Source organism: Sinohyriopsis cumingii, chromosome 7 (assembly GCF_028554795.1).
Source record: "Sinohyriopsis cumingii isolate HCF-2022 chromosome 7, ASM2855479v2, whole genome shotgun sequence".
NCBI classification, from domain to species: domain Eukaryota; kingdom Metazoa; phylum Mollusca; class Bivalvia; order Unionida; family Unionidae; genus Sinohyriopsis; species Sinohyriopsis cumingii.
Window position 1 is genome coordinate 75,358,116 of NC_142967.1, and position 19,801 is coordinate 75,377,916.

The 19,801-nt window shown below is 34.4% G+C and overlaps 1 protein-coding gene across 5 annotated transcripts in view; it reads right to left on the minus strand.

Annotated features, from left to right (window-relative positions):
* Positions 1 to 1,511: 1,511 nt before the first annotated feature.
* LOC149795540 (uncharacterized) overlaps positions 1,512 to 19,801 on the minus strand; it is a 124,627-nt gene continuing 106,337 nt past the window's right edge. For 4 of the 5 annotated variants that reach the window (XM_089965339.1, XM_089965342.1, XM_089965343.1 and 1 more), the window contains 4 exons: positions 11,820 to 12,721; positions 10,774 to 10,812; positions 7,284 to 7,361; positions 1,512 to 4,768 (listed from right to left, as the gene is read on the minus strand). In XM_089965339.1, the coding sequence (XP_089821465.1) occupies positions 3,117 to 4,768; positions 7,284 to 7,361; positions 10,774 to 10,812; positions 11,820 to 12,721 (2,671 nt within the window). In that variant the 3' untranslated portion in view covers positions 1,512 to 3,116. The remainder of the gene's footprint in view (positions 4,769 to 7,283; positions 7,362 to 10,773; positions 10,813 to 11,819; positions 12,722 to 19,801) is intronic. The other variant, XM_089965340.1, reaches the window with a different exon arrangement.

Consider the following 19,801-nt stretch of genomic DNA (forward strand, 5'->3'; position numbering starts at 1 on the left):
CGAAATCAGAGCTAAAACATTAGCATTTAAAAGGCGAAATTTAATGATTCAGAGTTGTTGGTACCAGAAGATGTTTTACACTTTAAAGAACTATTTGTAAGAGGAGTAAGTTAATGAATCCCGTATTGAAAAATGGCCACTTGTCCATAAACGTGGTCCGAGAGTCTAATTATAGCGTTGCATAAAAAGGCCTTAATTAAGATCATGTTAATAATTACGGAGAAATAAACGTAAGGTTGCATAGGTAAATAATTCACTCGTGTACGTAATAATAGACCAAGTGACGGGGCAGAAAACTATCATGTCTTTAGCGAACGACATGTATGATTTACAACAAAACATAAGCATATTTGACAATATTTTTTATTTTAAATGAATTTAAATAACATATTATTAATCAAGGTAAACCATTATGTTGTGCGTCTGTTGATTTACCAAAGCGTTTGATAACATAGAGGATTTGTGTGGTATAAATTATTAAAGCTTGGTTTAATGAGAGATTATTTATATATATATATATATATATATATATATATATATATATATATATATATATATATATATATATATATATATATATATATATAATTCATGTGAAATAAATGTAATGTCAAAAGTTATACATGAAATATGAAAAAGTGTTAGGGGATAAATTCTTTCGTATTCGTGGTGCCTGGTAAGGTGAATGTTTATTACCATTTCTCTTTTCAGTATCTGTAAATGCGTTATAAGAATAGTTTGCCATGCGTGGATCTGAATTTATAGATATTGGTATGCTACGCCTTTTTATTTGTTCTTTCTCGAAGACCTTCAGGCCGAGATAAATTATTAGAAGATTGTTGTCCTAAGTGGAAACGCATATTTAACCTCGACATGTAATGATTTTAAAAAATACTGGAACTTGATCTTTTGAAATATGAAAGCCTTATGATAGTTTAAAATTTTATTCTGCACTTGTAGTTTTCGAGTGTTTTTTTAGTTTCTAATTCGTTCATAATTTTGCAAAGAAACATGTTTAATTTTTCAATAATTTCTAATGTTATTTCTCATACTATCTTAGTCTTTTAAACTGTAAGGTCGTACGTAATACTATATCTTACTCAAGTTTATTCCAGCTTCCCTGAAAATCACATTCAAGGAGATAATGAAATTCGTCCCCAATAAGGTTATTCTGACTGTTTGGTACATTTCTTTCTTAATATGGAATTTTATTCCACCGTCCAGTGTCTACAGGTATTTACGGCATTTCAAAACAAGTAAGCACAATTTCCTGGAAAATTAACTACAGCATGTTTCTAGAACGATAATCTAAATTTGGGTGATATTAGTCTCTTTCTTTCTATTACAACATGTGGGTCAAATGGAATAACACAAGTGAAACATCTTTTTGATATCATAACCAAGAATCATCAACAGAATGTTACGGTCAAAAGGCTCAGTACTAACAATTTCATTGAATATTTCTCAATTAATTGCAAAATTATATGGTCAGTGAAAAAGAAAATGAGATGCTCAGATGGTTGTTTTAATCTAAGGAAATTTTTTAAAAAAATTCTGTATATCAATGTTGATAAAGAATATAACAAATCAACCATATGGAAAACATCCAACATTATCTAGATAGTAAGGATGCCAGATAAGTGATCACACCTGGAAAACTCTAATCTTAGCATAAAATTGCACTAAATATAGAACATTCAATTGCCTTTCAGTTTAAATTCATGCACAGAATTATTGTAGCAATTTAAATTTTGACAAAAAATATATTTACAAACGACGATACATGTTCGTTTTGCAAGGAAAAATTTTAACTACTAAACATTTATTTTAAAATTGTCCAGTTATTGAAGATTTTCGGAAATCTAGGTTTGCATGGATCAGGAATTATATATTCGGTCTAAAGATTAAAAAAAGAGTTTGTTTTCCATTTTGTTTGCAAGCTATCTAATTTATTGTTCCCAATGTGCTTAAAAACAACTTGTACAAGTTACAAAAGTAAAATTTAATACCAGAAAACTAGAAAAATATTGAGCAGGGCTGTATAATAAGAACATACTCGTCTGAAAAAGGTGAACAACCCTTTCCCAAACTTAAACAGCGCACTACAGCTAAACATGAATCCGATATTGAGTTTCGTATTTTAATGTAACATTTTCCAATCTGAGTAAGACACCATTTTCGTTGATGGGTGTTAGGACACGTGTTTATTCATCTTTGTGCCTGGCGTTGCGCATGTGTGTGTGTATGTGTGTGTGTGTGTGTGTGTGTGTGTGTGTGTGTGTGTGAAAGAGAGAGAGAGAGAGAGAGAGAGAGAATGTGTGCATATGTGAAAGAGAGTTTGAGAGAGTGTGTGTGTAAAAGTTTTTCTGAGATATATAACTATACTTATATTTAATAATATAGCAATGTAATCATGAAGTCAAGATTTCTCAACAATTATGCATGACTATAACAAAACTGTGTCAGATGTTGCTCGTGGGAATTCGCAAAACCCTGACATTTAAATTTCAATTAAACAGATAAAGGACACATTGTAAATGTTTCTAGCAAACGAGTTAAAATAGATAGCAACTTGTTTTAAACTGTAGTTCAATAAAACCTTGTCTTAAATATGTAAAAATATTTGTGAGTCAGTTAAACGTTGTAGTTGAAAGACTTGTGGAACCTGGAATAACACTATATAAGCATCATATAAATATTGTTATTGAATAAAAATGGTTCATATGACCTATACAGAGAATTGTTATTAAATACATCTGGCTATCCTACGCATGGTTTACTTGCATGGTAATTCACGTTGGCAGCAGACATTTCTTGAAAGTGGTGATAGTAATGACGTTGGAATAACACAGTACAAGCAAGGTAGAAGAAAACATTTGCAACAGTCCTTTGGAAAGATATATTCTACATGCACAATTAAACACAATTATTATGTCTGCGACTATTTGAACAACCGCTCATTTGAAACTTGCTGACAATGGCAGATCCTTGACAGACGGTCAAATTGGCAGAGTGAGCTCCCTTGCTGCTTGGTTCCTGTAAATATTATATACCTTAGAAAGGGACTTACGTTACTGTAAAATACGGTAATTTTCTAACTACCAGCATAATAAAATCTAATCGTCGTCGTCGTCGTCAATGTCAAGATTGTACTTCCTGCGAGCTCTCTCAAAAATATCTGACATGTCATCGTCATCGTCATCATTTATTTTCGTGGACAGCAGTGATCGCTCGTCCGTCCTATCTATGCCAGTCTCTGGCTTAGAGAGATATTTGTCCAAATTGACTTGCCAACCGTTTTTCGCCGTGGAAGAATCTTTAGCTTTCACAGCGTTATTCTCTTTTCTAGTGGGTCCTAAGGTTTTGGTTTTGATTACGCCTCTGTTTATCTTCGATCGATCGCTTTCGGATTCTTTTTGAGAATTCTTTATATCATCAGTTGTTTGCTTGGGGATGCATTTTGATGGAATGAGTTTGTCATAGCCTTTATTATCGGATTTTGTTTCAGTTATGACTTCTACCTTTGCTTTGACTGTTTGATTACTTTTTCCTTTATTACTGTCCTTTGGCACATCCTTTGTTGTGGTCGTTGTGACCTTGATCACCGTCTTCTTGTCTGACTCGTCATTTTCGGATGTGTTTGGGTCCCTATGCGAAGCGTATTTAAGATCCACGGTTCCACGCGAATCACGGTTGTTGTGTTGTGTGGTAGGATGGTTAAATCTGGTAGATTGCTGCTCACGGCCATTAAAATGACTCTTGTTCTCACTTTGTTTAGTAGAATCACCAGTTGGCTGGATTTTTCCTGTGTTAGAGTCATTTCTCATCATTTCATGCACGTTCGGATTGGTCGTTGGTTTAGTTTCTTGTTTTGTGGTTGTCGTCTTTGTTGTAATGATTTTCTTAATGATGACGTTCTGCCCGCTTGCGTCATCTTCATCATAGTCTTCTGTTGTCGATGGATGTTGTTTCTGCTGATGATGTTCAAGAGTCGGTATCGGAACAGCACCGGATGCAGGGTCTTTGAAATATGTCAGTTGAACCTCTTCTTTTGGAGCTGATATAGTAGGACTATGTCGATCTTGTTCGTCTAGCTTTTGTGAGGCCGAATCTGTCTGTTTATCCTTCCTTATTGTTGTAGGACTATTTCTCGATATTGCCTCATTTTTTCGGGGCACTGTATCATTTCTTTTTTCAATCGGTTGTGTTTTTGTTGGAAGAATTACTTCTCTTTCCGGTTGAGGGTCATTACTTTTCAAAATGCCGTTATTCTGATGCTTTAAATATGGTAAATTTTGGTCATTTTTTTGTCGATCAGTATCATATATATTGTTTACCTTCGCATACTCTGTGGATTTTGAAGTTGGTTGGTACACATTTCTATGTGAAGAGCTTGAAGGAATTTCGATCTTTACACTTCTCTTTCTTCCTCTTGATGGAAGGACATTTGATTTATGATTATCGTGTCCTGTAATTCTGTGTGTTTGCTGTGCTGCATTTATGTATGGTAATCCGGGTCTTCCTCCTTTCGTTCTGTTTGGCGAGTTTGATGCAGCAATGTCTCGTGGATAAGTTGCAATCTGTATCTTTGCACCCCTCGGAGGGCCTTTCTCCTCTGTCGTCTTGGTTTTGGGAGAAGCCCTGTGAACATACTGATCTGGCGAACTACTCCGACTCTGCTGAGCACGCTTAGTTTCAGTTCGCCTCGGGTAAGACGTTTCTATTTTGGAGGAGTTCTCTAGAGATGATGGCATGGAGTCATTCAGTTCTGGAACGGCATTAAACATATTTATTGTTTTAAGGAGAGAGATGTCGAGAACAATCATTTTCATTTTTAATATGAAAGAAGTAATAACGGAAATGACAAAAAGCTGATAAAATGCTAGTCTTGCGGTATTTGCCACACCTAGTCTTATCTTAAAGTCATTATTTAGAACAAACCCTATATAACTGTGCGATTAGAAAGATATACCATCCAATCTCATATCGTTCAGTTGATAATTAAAGAACTTAATACAGTAAGGAAGGGTCTTTATAAGGCTGTTGCTGAAGTGAATATAACTTAAGTCGTTACAATATTTTAAACAGGGGAGTTCTAGTTAGGTACACTAAGGAAAAATCTCCAAGGCAATTGGAAAGAAAAAGAAGAAAGGAAACTGAAACAAAAATAACAAAATACCATAGTAGGCATATAATATAAAGCCCGGCTGACATGAATAACTAATAGCTCGAAACAAGATCAGGCAAACAAGTGATCTGGGCAACAACAAACAAAACGTTTCTGTCAAATAGAATCAGTTTGTTGAACTGTTTTTGCAAAGTAATTTCTTAAAGAAAGAGTTTAAGAACGGTATAGGTGTGAGGCCAGGTCAGTATATGAACGCAATCAGGCAGATTATTGACCAATCAGTGCTTATTTCTAGGACTGTTTAGTGTCAGAGAGTCAGAGCCAGAGACAAAATAATAGTCCTTCTTTTATACACCAGCTTTGTCTTTAAACTTTTTTTTTTTGTTGTTGCTAGTAAGGGCAACCATTACATGGCGGATCGGCATCATTAGAACAAACTGAAAGACCTTCATCCTGGAATGATTTCTGTCAAATCATGTTAGTAGAATTAGGAAAAGAAATCGTTTAAAGTCGTTTTGTACTATTTTAAGTATCAAGCGGCTATTGATAGCAGATAGGCATTATCAACACAAGCATGGAAACACTCATGCCCGGATGTTGTCAGTCAGATCTGTGCTAGAAAGTTTTGGAGAAGTAGTAGTATGTTCCGTTGAAAAAATTGAAGCATTATTGGATGGGAAATAGGCATTATTGGATGGGAAATAGGCATTAAATGCCAAACTACGTTTACGTTTATAATTATGTGTATTTTTACGGAAGATATGAATTACTTGTAAAAACAGTAGGGGCATTCAAGTTAGTTTTGTTCAGCCAGTCTTCCGTATGGCTATGCGATATCTTCAACGAACGAGGATCTGATAAATTAGTGTTTTGATAGCTGTTACTGGTTAAACGGATTTCAGTCAAATTTTGCCGAAGCCAAAATCATTTCTAGCCATGTAAGAACGTATCTAGACATACTTTCTGCGATAACTCATGCCAAAACTTTTATAGTAAGCTTAATCTAGTAGCAATCTATTAACACACACGATGCTGCAGCGTACATATTTCAAAAGTCAATTGCTCTGACAATGTTTGCAAGATATATGACTTCGTCTCATCCTTACATTAACGTTTTACGTCACATCATCTTATCAGCCAATCAAATTACATTTCCAGATTTTGGAATAGCCTCGATCTGGTGTTAACAAGAAAAATAATTGTTTAACATTCACTGACAGTCAGTGTAAATTGGCAAGCCAATTTCATAGGAAGGGAACTGATACAATTTTTGTCGTCCGGCTGTTTAGTGACGACATTGGTGACTATATTCCTATAATGGTTTGTTTGAAAAATCGCTCTTGAATTGTAGTGAATTGTTCGTATTTTCACATTAGCCCATTGTATGATAGGTAGATAGTACACATTTCTTGTACTTTGTTCAAAGATAGCAGTTGATTGTTATTCCACCTTGGTTTAGTCTTTTGTTTCGTTTCTTTACCATAGCCTGGCTTGGCGCAGATCTCACGGAGGAACGCGGGAGGCCTCATTAAACGATAATATTTTCAAACGATAATACCCCTCTGACAAATCTGTTCAAGTTATTTTGAGTTATTATTTTTTTAGAAGTTGTTTACAATTTTTGTTTTACTCTTAGTAATTGCGGCCATGAATGATGGTTGATCGGCATCATTTGTTTAGACTTCAAAACAAGGATCCAATCAGTAAAATGTAGTCCAATACTTTTGAGAGGTTTATGATAAGCAATAGCGTACATACTGTACGGCCTATCACCATCATTTGCGTAAACGTAAACTATATTTGTACAAGAATACTTTCAGGAAAATCGGGTCAGATTCTCTTGATTAGTTCTAGGCGAAGAGGTCTTGTGCAGGCTGTTCCTGATTTTAGTTACTACAGTCATATCTGATGACGGACAGGCACAAGAGGTACAACAGAAAAAGACGGTGTGCCAAGATATTTTGAATCAAATGAAGTCACATGCTGTTGAGCTGCTTTGCGGTTTTTGTGAAGTAACAAATGTTGGGAGCCGAAGTACGACGCATTGCAAATAACACACAATGCATGCCAGGCGTAACGCTTTCACATGGGGTTTATCATCAGAGATTAAAAACATGAAAAAGAACCGTTTTATAAAAGAGACAATTATCTTTACCTTCTTCTGCCATTTGCAACATAGCTTGTGCTTCTTCCAATATTTCATTTACGTTTCGTCTTTTTACAAGCGGTTTGCCTACAAATGATACGGAATTAAATAAATGTTTACTTAATGTATCTCTAGAAAATAATAATAATAATAATAATAATAATAATAATAATAATAATAATAATTAATGATGACTATTAGTGGATATATCGATTGAAAAATAAAAGAAATTATATATATATATATATATATATATATATATATATATATATATATATATATATATATATATATATATATATATATATATATTCTTATGTCACTTGTTTGGGCTCGAATAAACAGTAGCACAAGAAAGAGTGAAAACATCAAGCTTTGAAATAAATACAATAATTTATTTCTCTGGAAAAATTCTGTAAAAATGAAAAAATATAAACTTATGGTTTTATAGAATCAAATAATTAAAAAAAAATCCAAGAATAATCCACAAATAAAATTTTTGAAGTCCTAATAACAAAATATTCTACTGATTTCAAGTTCAAATCCCGAAAAAGAATCCGAGATGGAAGACGATGATGTATGCTACAATCTGTAGTGTTGAAGTCTACAGTTCCTTGTAGAAACAAGAATTTTCACTCCGGTTTTGGAAATCAAAATAAATTTCTTATAAGATCTGTCTTTGATTAAGAATCTCACATGAGCACATGCATTTTACAGAAAAATAATAGAATTAATCCTTTTGAATCCAAGTAATTTGAAATAACTCCAATCCAAGTAATATGAAATAACTCCAAACAGCACAACATACAACTTCCAGTTTAACAGCCCTGCTTCCACCGAGAATATCTCTCCAAAACAGAGGTTATATCGTAGCCTAAACCGTAAACAAGGGGTCACGTGATCATCTTCTCGAAGCTTACAGAAACTAGGTACTTGTTAAACATCACCTACACACAGCGTGAACCTGACGAAAACCAATCGTTTTACTCTATGAAATAAATTTTAAAAAATTGTTTACATCTTAAACCCGAAGTCCCGTCATGACCTCGACAACAATCAATCATTTTAAAATAAAATAGAACTTGTTTACGTGGATGCTACAAATTTCGAAACAAGGTCAGGATTTAGATCAACACTTGGTGTTTATAAACTAACAGTCAAGGTCAAACTATTTTCTGAAAAAAGTATCATCTCTAGTGAATAAATTTACATTACACTATCATGTACTGAAAAATATTTTTTTTAAAAACTGACAAATAATCGAATTCAAATAAATATATATGAAATCAGATAAAATTAAATCAAATATACATAACAATATATACAAAACAAGTAACAAGTTTTATTAATTTGAGAAATTTAGAAGCAGTTATATACATAAAAATATTCAAAACAATAAGTAGCAGAATTTAGTATACATTTCATAGTGGGATCATGAGATATATCAGTGGAAGGAAAATGAAATCGCTACAATTGATATAGGAAAGATTTCTGCTCTTATGTATGTTGCTTAAATATGTATTTCCATATTTAGGTCATTTTTCTTCTTCTTCTGAACCTCTCTCTCGCCATCAGATCTTTAAATATGTTAACCATTTATATAGTCAATTTATGCAGTCAATGATGTTCGATAAATAAATGACTGTCTACGAACTCCAAGCAGCAACAAGCAGACTTCATGTATTAATTATTTCTAATTAGTTTTCTACATAAATAATGGAAATTATCAGTAGTTGAATTTACATTACATGTTCCCGAGTATTCTATAACTGTAATATTCCACGACAAAAGGGTACACATTCTTTATATATATATATATATATATATATATATATATATATATATATATATATATATATATATATATATATATATATATATATATATATATACATACAAATGTATCTTGAATAATGCATGCTCGGATGCATATTTTAAAATCAAATTCAAATCGATTAAATATATCTTATCGATAAGGCACTCGATGTAGCACCTGCGGCCGCGCGAGTACCTATTCTTTGTTAAGTTTGAAGTGTAACGGTCACAACCAAGACATCAATATCGTTCACGTCGTAAATCTTAAATGGCTGAGTCTAATTCTTGTGGTAGTAATTTTTCCCCCACATATTATTTCAATTCCAGTTTCAACATCCATAGGAGACGACGATGACGATGTTCATGATGAGAACGACGAGGAAGACGACGATAATAATGATGACGATGATCAAGAAAAGATTACGACGACGGAGAAAACGACTATGAAATTCGAAGGACGTAGAAGATGACCATAATGAAGATGACGCAAATTTTATGACGAAGAAGACGATAATGGGGATGATGAGCAGGAAGAGGAAAATGTTTATGGTTTGTGGTATTGTGTTTAACGCCATGTTTCAGCAGATGATATGCTATACGTTGCGGCCACTATATCTGGTGGAGGAAGAACCCAAGAAGAACCTCCGACACATGGTTAGCTTAAAGAAGAAGAATACACAGAAGAAATAAAAGACGACAACGATGAAGCAGAAAGAGATGAAAGAGGAAAATCTGTATTTTTGTGTCATTATATCTGTATAATTGTCATTAATGACAGTTATTTTGTAAAAAGGAACGCATATGTCATTACCATGGGAAACCCCATCTCTGATTGTTATGAGAAATTATATCTCTCACGGAAGTAGGAACGGAAGAGCAAATGCAGAAAATGGGGTCGTCTCAGAGAATTCCGAAAACCAGACAGCAATTTGTCTTTAAAACATATGGTTTGAAATGACTACACACCTGTTTCCGGTAGGCGAAACTATTCGCCTTACCGAGCATTTATTATTTATCTTGTATTAAAAGTCGTCAGTTGATTTTTCATATAATTTATCATTGTTCTTAATAAGTATCGGGAATGAAAGAAATGTTTAGTCATTAAACAAAAACAGCGGTCTAGAAGAATTCTATTTACCGTTACCGTCCAAACAATTACGGATACAACCGAGTAAATCACCTCTCCGAATGAGCCAAATAGCGGTTTCAAAATACTATTGTTAATATAATATTGAAGATGATGGATCTGAACGAAATTAATTTGTGTTAGCACTAGACAAGAGATGAAAGCTATGTTAAGGACGAAATCGGTTTAGCCAACACCTGACATTCTAGATTAGAATGTCGCACTTTGGACGCAGTGAAGGAATCAAATGACTGCCGAAAATTGATGTGTCCCCCAAAATATAAAGTACGCATATCATTTAATCGTTGCGTTGATAATGATACAAAAAAGTCTTCAGTCTGTGCTCCCTACCACTCCTCAGACAGATGTCCAACTCTTGGTACAACACTTTATGAATAAAGATACATTTTGGCGTGTCTGTTGGCGAAATATGTTGAATTTTCTTTCAAAAGATTTCAAGAAATGTTAGTAGGAAATTTGTTGGTTGAGCAAACTGTTATTATTTTAAAAAGTTTGTCTTCTTTCCAGGAGAATGATTAAAAAAATACAGATTCTTACTGTTCAGATTAGTCAGTCCCACGGCAATATCCATTATTTCTGTTGACAAAATATCAATATCATAAAATTACACATTATATCCAGGATTCGTTTAGTTTGTATACGGTCCTAACTAATATAGCACCAATATAAAGACTACAATAAACTCGTCATTATATATGGTCCTGATTAATATAGGACCAAGATAAAGGTTACAATACACCCATTATTATATATGGTCCTGAAAAATGTCTGACCAAAATAAAGGCTACAATAAACCCGCCATTTTATATGATCCCGATTAATGTATGATCAAGATAAAAGTTACAGAAAAAAACATAACTTACATTGGAGATGTTAATTAAGAACTCGCGCATTATTATCTTCATTCCAAATTAGAATTAAGTGGAGTTCAAACATATTTTCTTTTGAAAATGTCCACAGTCAATATTTTGTTTTCTAGAATCATAAAATCGAAAAGATAAAACTAGCACGATATAATCTCATTTCATTTACTAGAGTACCCAATGTAGACACTGACTCTTATATGCAGAAATAACTAATACAAACCACATTTCTCGAGATTTCATCCAGGTTTTGTCAAACGTGAAAAGAATTCTTGATAAAGTACAATAAAACAATGAAATTAGGGCGGAACTTTGTTAAATGAATTCATCTAAAAGGACATTCCCCATCATCATCATATAACATTCCCCATCATCATATTATAACATTCCCCATCATAATATTATAATGGCGGGTCGTGCAATTTTCTAATCGCGGGCAGTTTTCGTCATAATACGAAAAAGGAAAAGTAATTTCGAAAGAAAGCGGAAGTTTTGAAATATACTACAGGACTTTAAATATAGTCAACTTAAAATTATGAACATAAATTACTTTTTCTATATATTAATTGACTAAAAAAATACTGGTTTTACTTTAATGAAGTAAAATAAAAAGCCTGGATAAAACATAATAATGGGACTGTTATTTAATATAATGTATAATATTTATATGATAAAGAAACATATTAAATTAACGCTAAGTGACAGTACGGTGTATCCTACCTTTCTCATCTTCATCTTCGAAGTATACGCTATCGATGCCTTCGAGTTTTGGGGGCCGATCGTTGGTCTGCCAAGTAGGTCCCGTTTTCACTTCAAACATTTGTTGGTATTTTTTCTTGTTCTTTTTGGATAATGTAGCGGGATCTGTATCTGCCTTTGGTATCAGCCTCTTTCTTTTCAGTTTAGCTTCGAATTCCGGTTCACCGTCTAGGTCTTCCGGCAACCCGTACACGTGCCGACTCATGTGTTCATGCGCAAGAACACGGGAAGTGACGTACTGGGTCATGAATCTTTTCCAGGCATCATCTTCGAACTTCTGCCTCAGATATGTCAGTTGCTCTCTTTGTTTCTCTTTTGTCTCCATTTTCAATTTTTCTCGTTCTATCAATTCTTCCAGCCTTTTCCTAAAGTCCTCTTTCTGAACTTCCTCCAATTTTTCAAAGAACTGCCTGGCTCGTTTAGCTTTACCACTCTTACCATAGATGTCTTGTATATAACGATACTGTTTAGCCTGCGGTCGGCCAAGCATGTAGTTTTTACGTTTATATGGCGGAATGTGCTGAACTGATCGATATAAATTATCCCTCTCTAACTCAGCAGACCCCTTCTTTAATCGTGCACTTTCTAGTGCCATATAGTAGGTCTCCTCTCCGGTATAAGTCTTATTTATTACCCGTTTGTCATTTATTTGTGGGCGAAATGTTAAATTGTCCAACTCTTCCTTCGTTAGATGAGTGTTACCTCTAATCAAAGTATAGCCTCTCACAAGGGAGTTTTCATCCAACAGGAAACGAACTCTCGTATGGCTGAAATCACTATCCGTTTTATCCGTAATCTCGGTCCAATTATCACTTTGTTTTGACAATAACGTTCGGCTGTTTTCCGTCTCACTTGAGCCCGAACTGAAATAGTTCACGGTTATATCAACAACTCCATAGTGGATAATGCCACTAGATAAATAATAATAATAATAATAATAATAATAATAATAATAATAATGATGAGAGGAGTAATCAAAGAATTGGCGATTTGCTAATCTCGTTTTTAAATATCGGCATATAATTATAAATATACATGTACATGTACGGGGAAGGGGATAAATATTAAACACTTTCAAGACTGTATTTATAGTCTACACGTAATTCAACTAATTGAAGCTGTCGTTAAAACTATATATATATATATATATATATATATATATATATATATATATATATATATATATATATATATAAACAGAAAGCTTTGAAAGAAGATTTACACCGTACATCCGCAATTAATATTTCAGTCCCTGCTTGTCTGATACAGTTAACATGAAACGTGTCTTTTTTTCTCTCCTGTCCCTCCCGAAAACTAACGCACGCTTGCACGCACGCGCGCAGACTCACACACGCACACACACACATTGGGATGATGCCAGAAATACATTTTTTGTCACCGCAATTGGAAATTTATATCTTAAAAGAAGTATTTTGTTGAAATTTTAACACGCAGTCTTATGATTTCTAACCTCCAACCCTCATCACTCGTAATTTTGCTGCAGTTTATTTTCAAATGTCCCTTAGCAACAGATTCAAAAATAATTGTATAAAGGTTTGTGTATGCTGAAAACAAAATCAACTATATATTTTTTTCTTTTGTTTTGCAGAGAATTTGTCTTCTTAAATAGCGGCTGTAGTAGAAAATCCTGCAGTTGTTTTCCTAGCATAAAACCCCAGCTTTTTAATAACAAGTCCTAAATATGACACAGATTTATCTGTTGATCAAACGTAATGCAAAGTTTGGCTGCATTATAGTAATGTTGCGTGTAACTTACATGTGGGACTGGAATATTGTTGCTATTTGACCATGTGTCACCGATGGTTTCACATCAAATTTATATATACTTTGATTAAAGGGTACGAATAATTTCAGCATATATACCAAGCTCATAAGTCAACAAATTAGATTATTGCTCCCTAAAAGTGAGAAAATAATGAGATAGAGCGCCATTTAAGAAAACCAACAAACAATAACATGTTTTGCTTCGTTAGAGGCAAAGTAGCCGAACAGTCATTTAGAGTTTCGTGTTAGACCACGTGACCCGAAGCATAGCAAGGCAAATGAATCTACGGCTGTTGTGTTTAATGAATGTAATTCAAAGCAAAATAAAATGTGTGTTTCGGTCATTAACAGTATATATTGTCAACTAGCAAGCAACTATTTTAAAAAATGTTTATAAATAAGGCAGATAAACGTATCCGTTGGTATGAAAACGGTGGTGTCTGTTGGCTTGTTAGCTTTTCGACAATGCAAACATGTTGCAGGATCCGCATACTTATACGGTTCACGTTGAGCAGTGGGGGTCTGATTTGGGCGAAATAGTCGCCTTAGAGTATGTCATTTCACCTAAACAGACATAAAAAATCGAAGTTCACTTTGTCTTTTAGTTATTTCACGACATTCTCCCACCCCCTTTTGTTTGAATCCAATGCACTATTAATCGAAATAAAACATCTACATTTTTGTAAATTTGCATTTCAAAGAAGAATGTGGAATAGTTAAAAAAAAATTATATTCTGTAGTCGATTTTGGTGCTAATTTGATGATCATAAATACCAGAAATTGCATTGCTTTCTACGGAATTCCTGCTGAAAAGTAACGCATGCGCTATCAAATGTAAGTGAAAAATTGAACCTTTGTCGCGCAAATTCTGACTAGTGGCTGTATTCAGGTCCATTACTAATGAAAGCAATCTTTGTATGAAATATTTCATCATGCAGAATTGTGTAAAGAAGCCAACTGGTATTGCTACGGGTACTGATTTTCAATTGTAACTTATGTTCTAGGTTGCCCTTTTACTATTTTTTCAATTAACTTCTAATGCTATTTCACCAGCCTTTACATCATCTGGCATGCAGATATGCAAAAAATTAATAATTTCAAGTGACTATTCTGAATTTAGTAAACCCAATTTTCCCTAATTTAGCAAACTTCGTCGTATTCTGGCAAAAAAGTAATTTCGCACAAATATTGGAGTCCAGCTTGGACCGTAACTTATAGTGATTACATGCACTTAAAAACAATGCCAATAATAATAATATGAGCTCTGATAAGGATAAACTTTAAATACGGCTCAAATATAGAAGCAGGTGTTAAGGGTATAAACATAATTAGGGCAGAGATTTGATACCCAAGAGCCGTTAATATTATATTGGGCTATTTCAAAATAAAAATTCTGGGACCCAAATTGGTATAGCAGGATCCATACACCAACAGACATGCAGACAGACAGACACAACACGCACGCAAACATAATTTAATCGATCTTCTTCCAAGCAGTCTTATAACGCACCTTGTCATTCTTGTAATACAGTGAATGCCATATTTATGTTATGGCCAAAATCCTAAGTTATGACAATTAATGAAACGGCCTAAATCCGTCACAGTGCAGTTTAACCGAGCATTTTCTATCCCCTTTTAGGGTATGTAATGAAAGGGGTCAATACCTGCGATATTAATGCACGGTCACTTTCATCACGTTTTGAAATCGTAAAAGAAGATAAGGTTGAGACGTATGTTTGAAAGCTCTAAACACGGACCCAGAAACGGAATGTGGTGGTGGTGGGGTCAACAGATCTACTTATTTCTCTCTCTCTCTCTCTCTCTCTCTCTCTCTCTCTCTCTTAACTATACAGCTCCCGTAATGTATAGTTGACTAATATAAATTGGAATTTTGGCCACAGTAAATAACATATAAGCACGCACATAAAACACTAGGCTTTTTTTTTAAAATTGAAAATAGTACACCGCTCAGTTGCCCTTTCAAAAATGATTAATAAAGTGTATTTTTTAAAAAAATTGTACTAAGGCAAACTGGGGAAATTTGACTAATATGCTGTCTCAACACTGAAACTAATATAGCATTCATACACATATCAATACACATATAGCAAACACGAGACTAAGGAGACTTCTAGCAAAGGTCACAAACACGAACTAGGGGAGCGAATTCGAGCTAGGTGAAAGAAACTTGGCTCGGATGAACACCCCTATAGATAACACTAGGAAATATAAATACCCCATCGAAAATTTTAAATAATTAAATTTTTGATTGAAAATTCTTTTTATAAAAATAAAACAAGCAACATACATGGGGGATACACTTACACATAAAACACTTTTCACTTTTTTTTTAAATGCCCCCCACCCCCCCAAAAAAAAGGAATTGAACTAGGTAAACAAGCTTCTCAAATGTAAGACGATATCTCGGCCGAGTCTTTGTGCTTGATTTGAGTAGATAGTTGTATATATTAGAATACTGAATCCTCACGTATAGTTGCATTTATTAGAATATTTAATCGCATCATATTGTTGAATTTATTAAATAATTGAATTATGACATGTACTTAACATCTATCAGAATGTAGATTGTGCGCTATGCAAAATTAGACGGAGATGGATTTATGTGCATATGTATTTATATGTATAATTCTGTAATTCTTAGGACGCATGCAATAGGAATAATTACATTCTAACGATGGGTAGATACAGTGTGAATGTGTTACAAAAATTCGTTGAGTAATGCTATTCGTGCGTAGAGCGCAAGGCATGAATCCGATAAGTGGAAATTTATGTGTACATAGGGCCTGGTAAAATTGTTCGCCCATTAGTCTGATGGAAGGTCCGTGAGAGTGGTTAATTTCAAAGAGCAGAGTAGGGAGATAAAGGTGTACGTCCCTCATATTTCTTCTGGAAGCTCCCAGGGTGCCGTGAGAGCCGGTGCTGAGATTTTCCAGTGTGTACGAAGAGACAACACCGAGAGAATAAGAAGGAAGCCGTGTAGACTTCCAGTGTGTACACAAGAGGCACAGTGTATAGAAGGAGGAAGAGAAATGAAGGAGGAAAGAAGAGAAATTAGATGAGTACTTGGGAAAACTCACTGAACAGAGACTCTCTCACAATAGGACAGTGCTTTCTATATGACGAAGTAAAGAGTAAAGGGCATTTGGTCAACCCGGCCATTATTGTATTATGATATATTGAGCTGAAGATATATGTCCACGAAATACTTGCATTTGTATATTTAATTTAATATTCAGCCTTGAGTTGTTATATGTATTTAGAGAGTCAGGACTGCTGACTGGGGGCTCGTTAGTCATTAGTTATTAAATTTTAATGCACACCTTCTGCAGTATTATTTATAATACCGTAGTTGAACAGCATTATTTATAATAAAGCAGCGGGGTTGTGACAAATATTATACTTTTAAATGTGCCTATAAGGGTATGCGGAGAACTCGCCCCATGGAGAACCCGCCCCAACGCATCTGGAGAAGTCGCCCCAATTGGTTGGATAAGTCACCCCAAAACTTGTCACCCAGATAACCTTTTTATAACAGAAATAAACCATCTTTTACGTGATTCATAGTTAGATTTTTATATATACGCGTTCACAACAGAGATATTAACTGGTAATCATAAAAAGCAATATCATAGTAATATTTCTAAGGACGAAATTAAGTCTTTATATAATCTAATGAATGACGACAGTATAGTGATTAAAAAGGCTGATAAGTCAAACATTAATATTATTATGAATCAAGATGATCATGTTAAGAACGTCAATTAAATGATTAAAAATACTACAAACATATTATCGAAGACCCTTCAAAAGAAATATAAAAATAATTCAATATGCATTAATGAGATTGCTAAAAATAATAATTCCGTATATGAGGAATTTATGCTTTCCCTCTTAACATACGTACACCTCAATTTTACATATTACCTAAAACTCATAAAATAGTCATCTCAGGTTATTAGGTTGGAATCCTTTCATATATAAAACTGCAGACATCACATCATGCTTACACCGTCTCTATTTTTCCAAATAAAATGCATCTAATCATTTGAAGAGCAGAGCAAAAGGGACAGATAACACTTATTTTTCGTCAAGTACAGAAGCGGAGTTGATATAGATTTAATAAATTATTAAGTCGAAGAAAAACGACAATAAATAAAGCCTTAACAACCATGTGGCGACATCTCAGAATTACTATATATGATCCTTGGGGCGACTTCTCCAGGCGAAGTGGAGCGACTTCTCCTGACACCTAGGACGAGTTCTCACAGGGCGAGTTTTCCGCTATTCGCCTATAAGGCGTACTAAAATACTGTCACGCCTACTCACTAGTACATAACAAAATCACTCTCGTATTCACAAAAGCCATTAGCTCACTAATGCTAGGTATTACTGAGCAGCAATCGGTAAAATCTACATTTAATAGATATTTCATTGAAATAAATTGTTGGGAGAAAATTGACATCGCCACAACGGCAATACCACTTTTATTTCCACAGTAGTGTCATAACTGATTTTGATTGTTGAAATATGCCAACCGTTTCTATACCCCATGACTTTTCCTAATTGTATCCTTCCGTCACACACGAGTGTATGCGGTGTGGTTAAATTTTAGGTAGTAAAAATAATTTTAAAGTAAGCGTGAAAGATTTTGCATAGCAAATTTGGCTAGCGTAAATCTATATATAGCCTTTACTAAACTTATGGAAATTCATTAATTAATTTCTGACAAACATAATTTGTACATCCTTTGGTCGCGTAAATGATTTTGCCAATCAACATCTCTTAGCTGCGGCAGTCAGGCCAATGCGTTGGCAAACATGATGGCAGGCTGATTAATTTGCATCAGCAAACAGTCGCTCAATTTTCAATTTCTGTAAATCAGATACCTATGTTTGGTCGATAGTGCCTCCGTTCTGTTTCTGTGCGCTGAGACATGAGTGGTTTTCCATTTCTACCAGCATCATTTGAAACTCACCAACACCAACTGGGTTATCATTGAGTACCGATATTATTTTATTGGCTTCGACAGAGTCACCGGTTGTTATTGATATAGCTCTGACAACAATTCCGATTGGTGTATGATGGCTGCCGTGGTCACAATTCTAGTTTATATATAATGAGTAGCGCCGATCTCTAGATGATCTCATCTCGGAGCAGTTGTTCTACTTCATTTATTTTCTCAAGTCGGTAACCTCGATGGTACATCATAGTTCTTCTATTAATAATGGGATCGCGAAGCGTAATTGCTCGACAGGATGGTCCTTGTATTTGGTGCAGTTATTCTTTTTATTGGTATAACTGCCAAAATAATCATGACAATTATTTTTCGTTGCAATATTCAAATTTCCGGCGATTGTGTGTTCTAGGGGCATGGCATTAATTTCATACAAAACCATGGTAATATATCTATTTAACAGTTTCTGAAAGATCGCTCTCGTCTTCGTCCAAAAACTGTTGCTCGGACAAGTGCGTCCTTGTCAAATAGCAGTCAAAATGTTTCTCTTCATGGCTGATTCACTGTTGGTGGAAACATGTTCAATGGGGAATACAACAGGGGTGGATTTGTCGGTTAACTCCACTTCATCGTTGCAGAAACAATCCCTGGGAGAATTCATACCTGGCTGTGCATTCTGTGACTGAACGTTGTCATATGTTTAATTCCAATCGTTTTTTATTTTTGTTGTTGTTTGGTAATGTACAGCAGACTTGTCTCAACTGTCAGTTTCTATCTGGCTCTTACCAAGATTATACTGCAGTGTAGAAGAGTGTTTATTAGCATCATTTCCACGCACATTTTGACCGATAAGTGGCAGAAAATCAGTATTAACGTTGGTATTACTGGTCAGTTGGTCCAATACCCGGTGGCAAATTCTGAAACATGATCACTTCAGTCAGAATTAATTACTTATACAAATGAAAAATCTAATATTAAACTCAAACACCATGAGACGGTTAAATATGCTTCGGGACAGAAGTTGACTACTTCAAGCTGAAGTTCATCTCCGGTAACATGCATCATCGAAAAGATTTTTAAGTGCTTCTAAGATGCTTTTGTTGGTGATAGAATCAAGTCGTATATTGAGTCGTATATTGGGCCCATACTAATTGTATCCAGGGATGTACTTTTCACCATGATA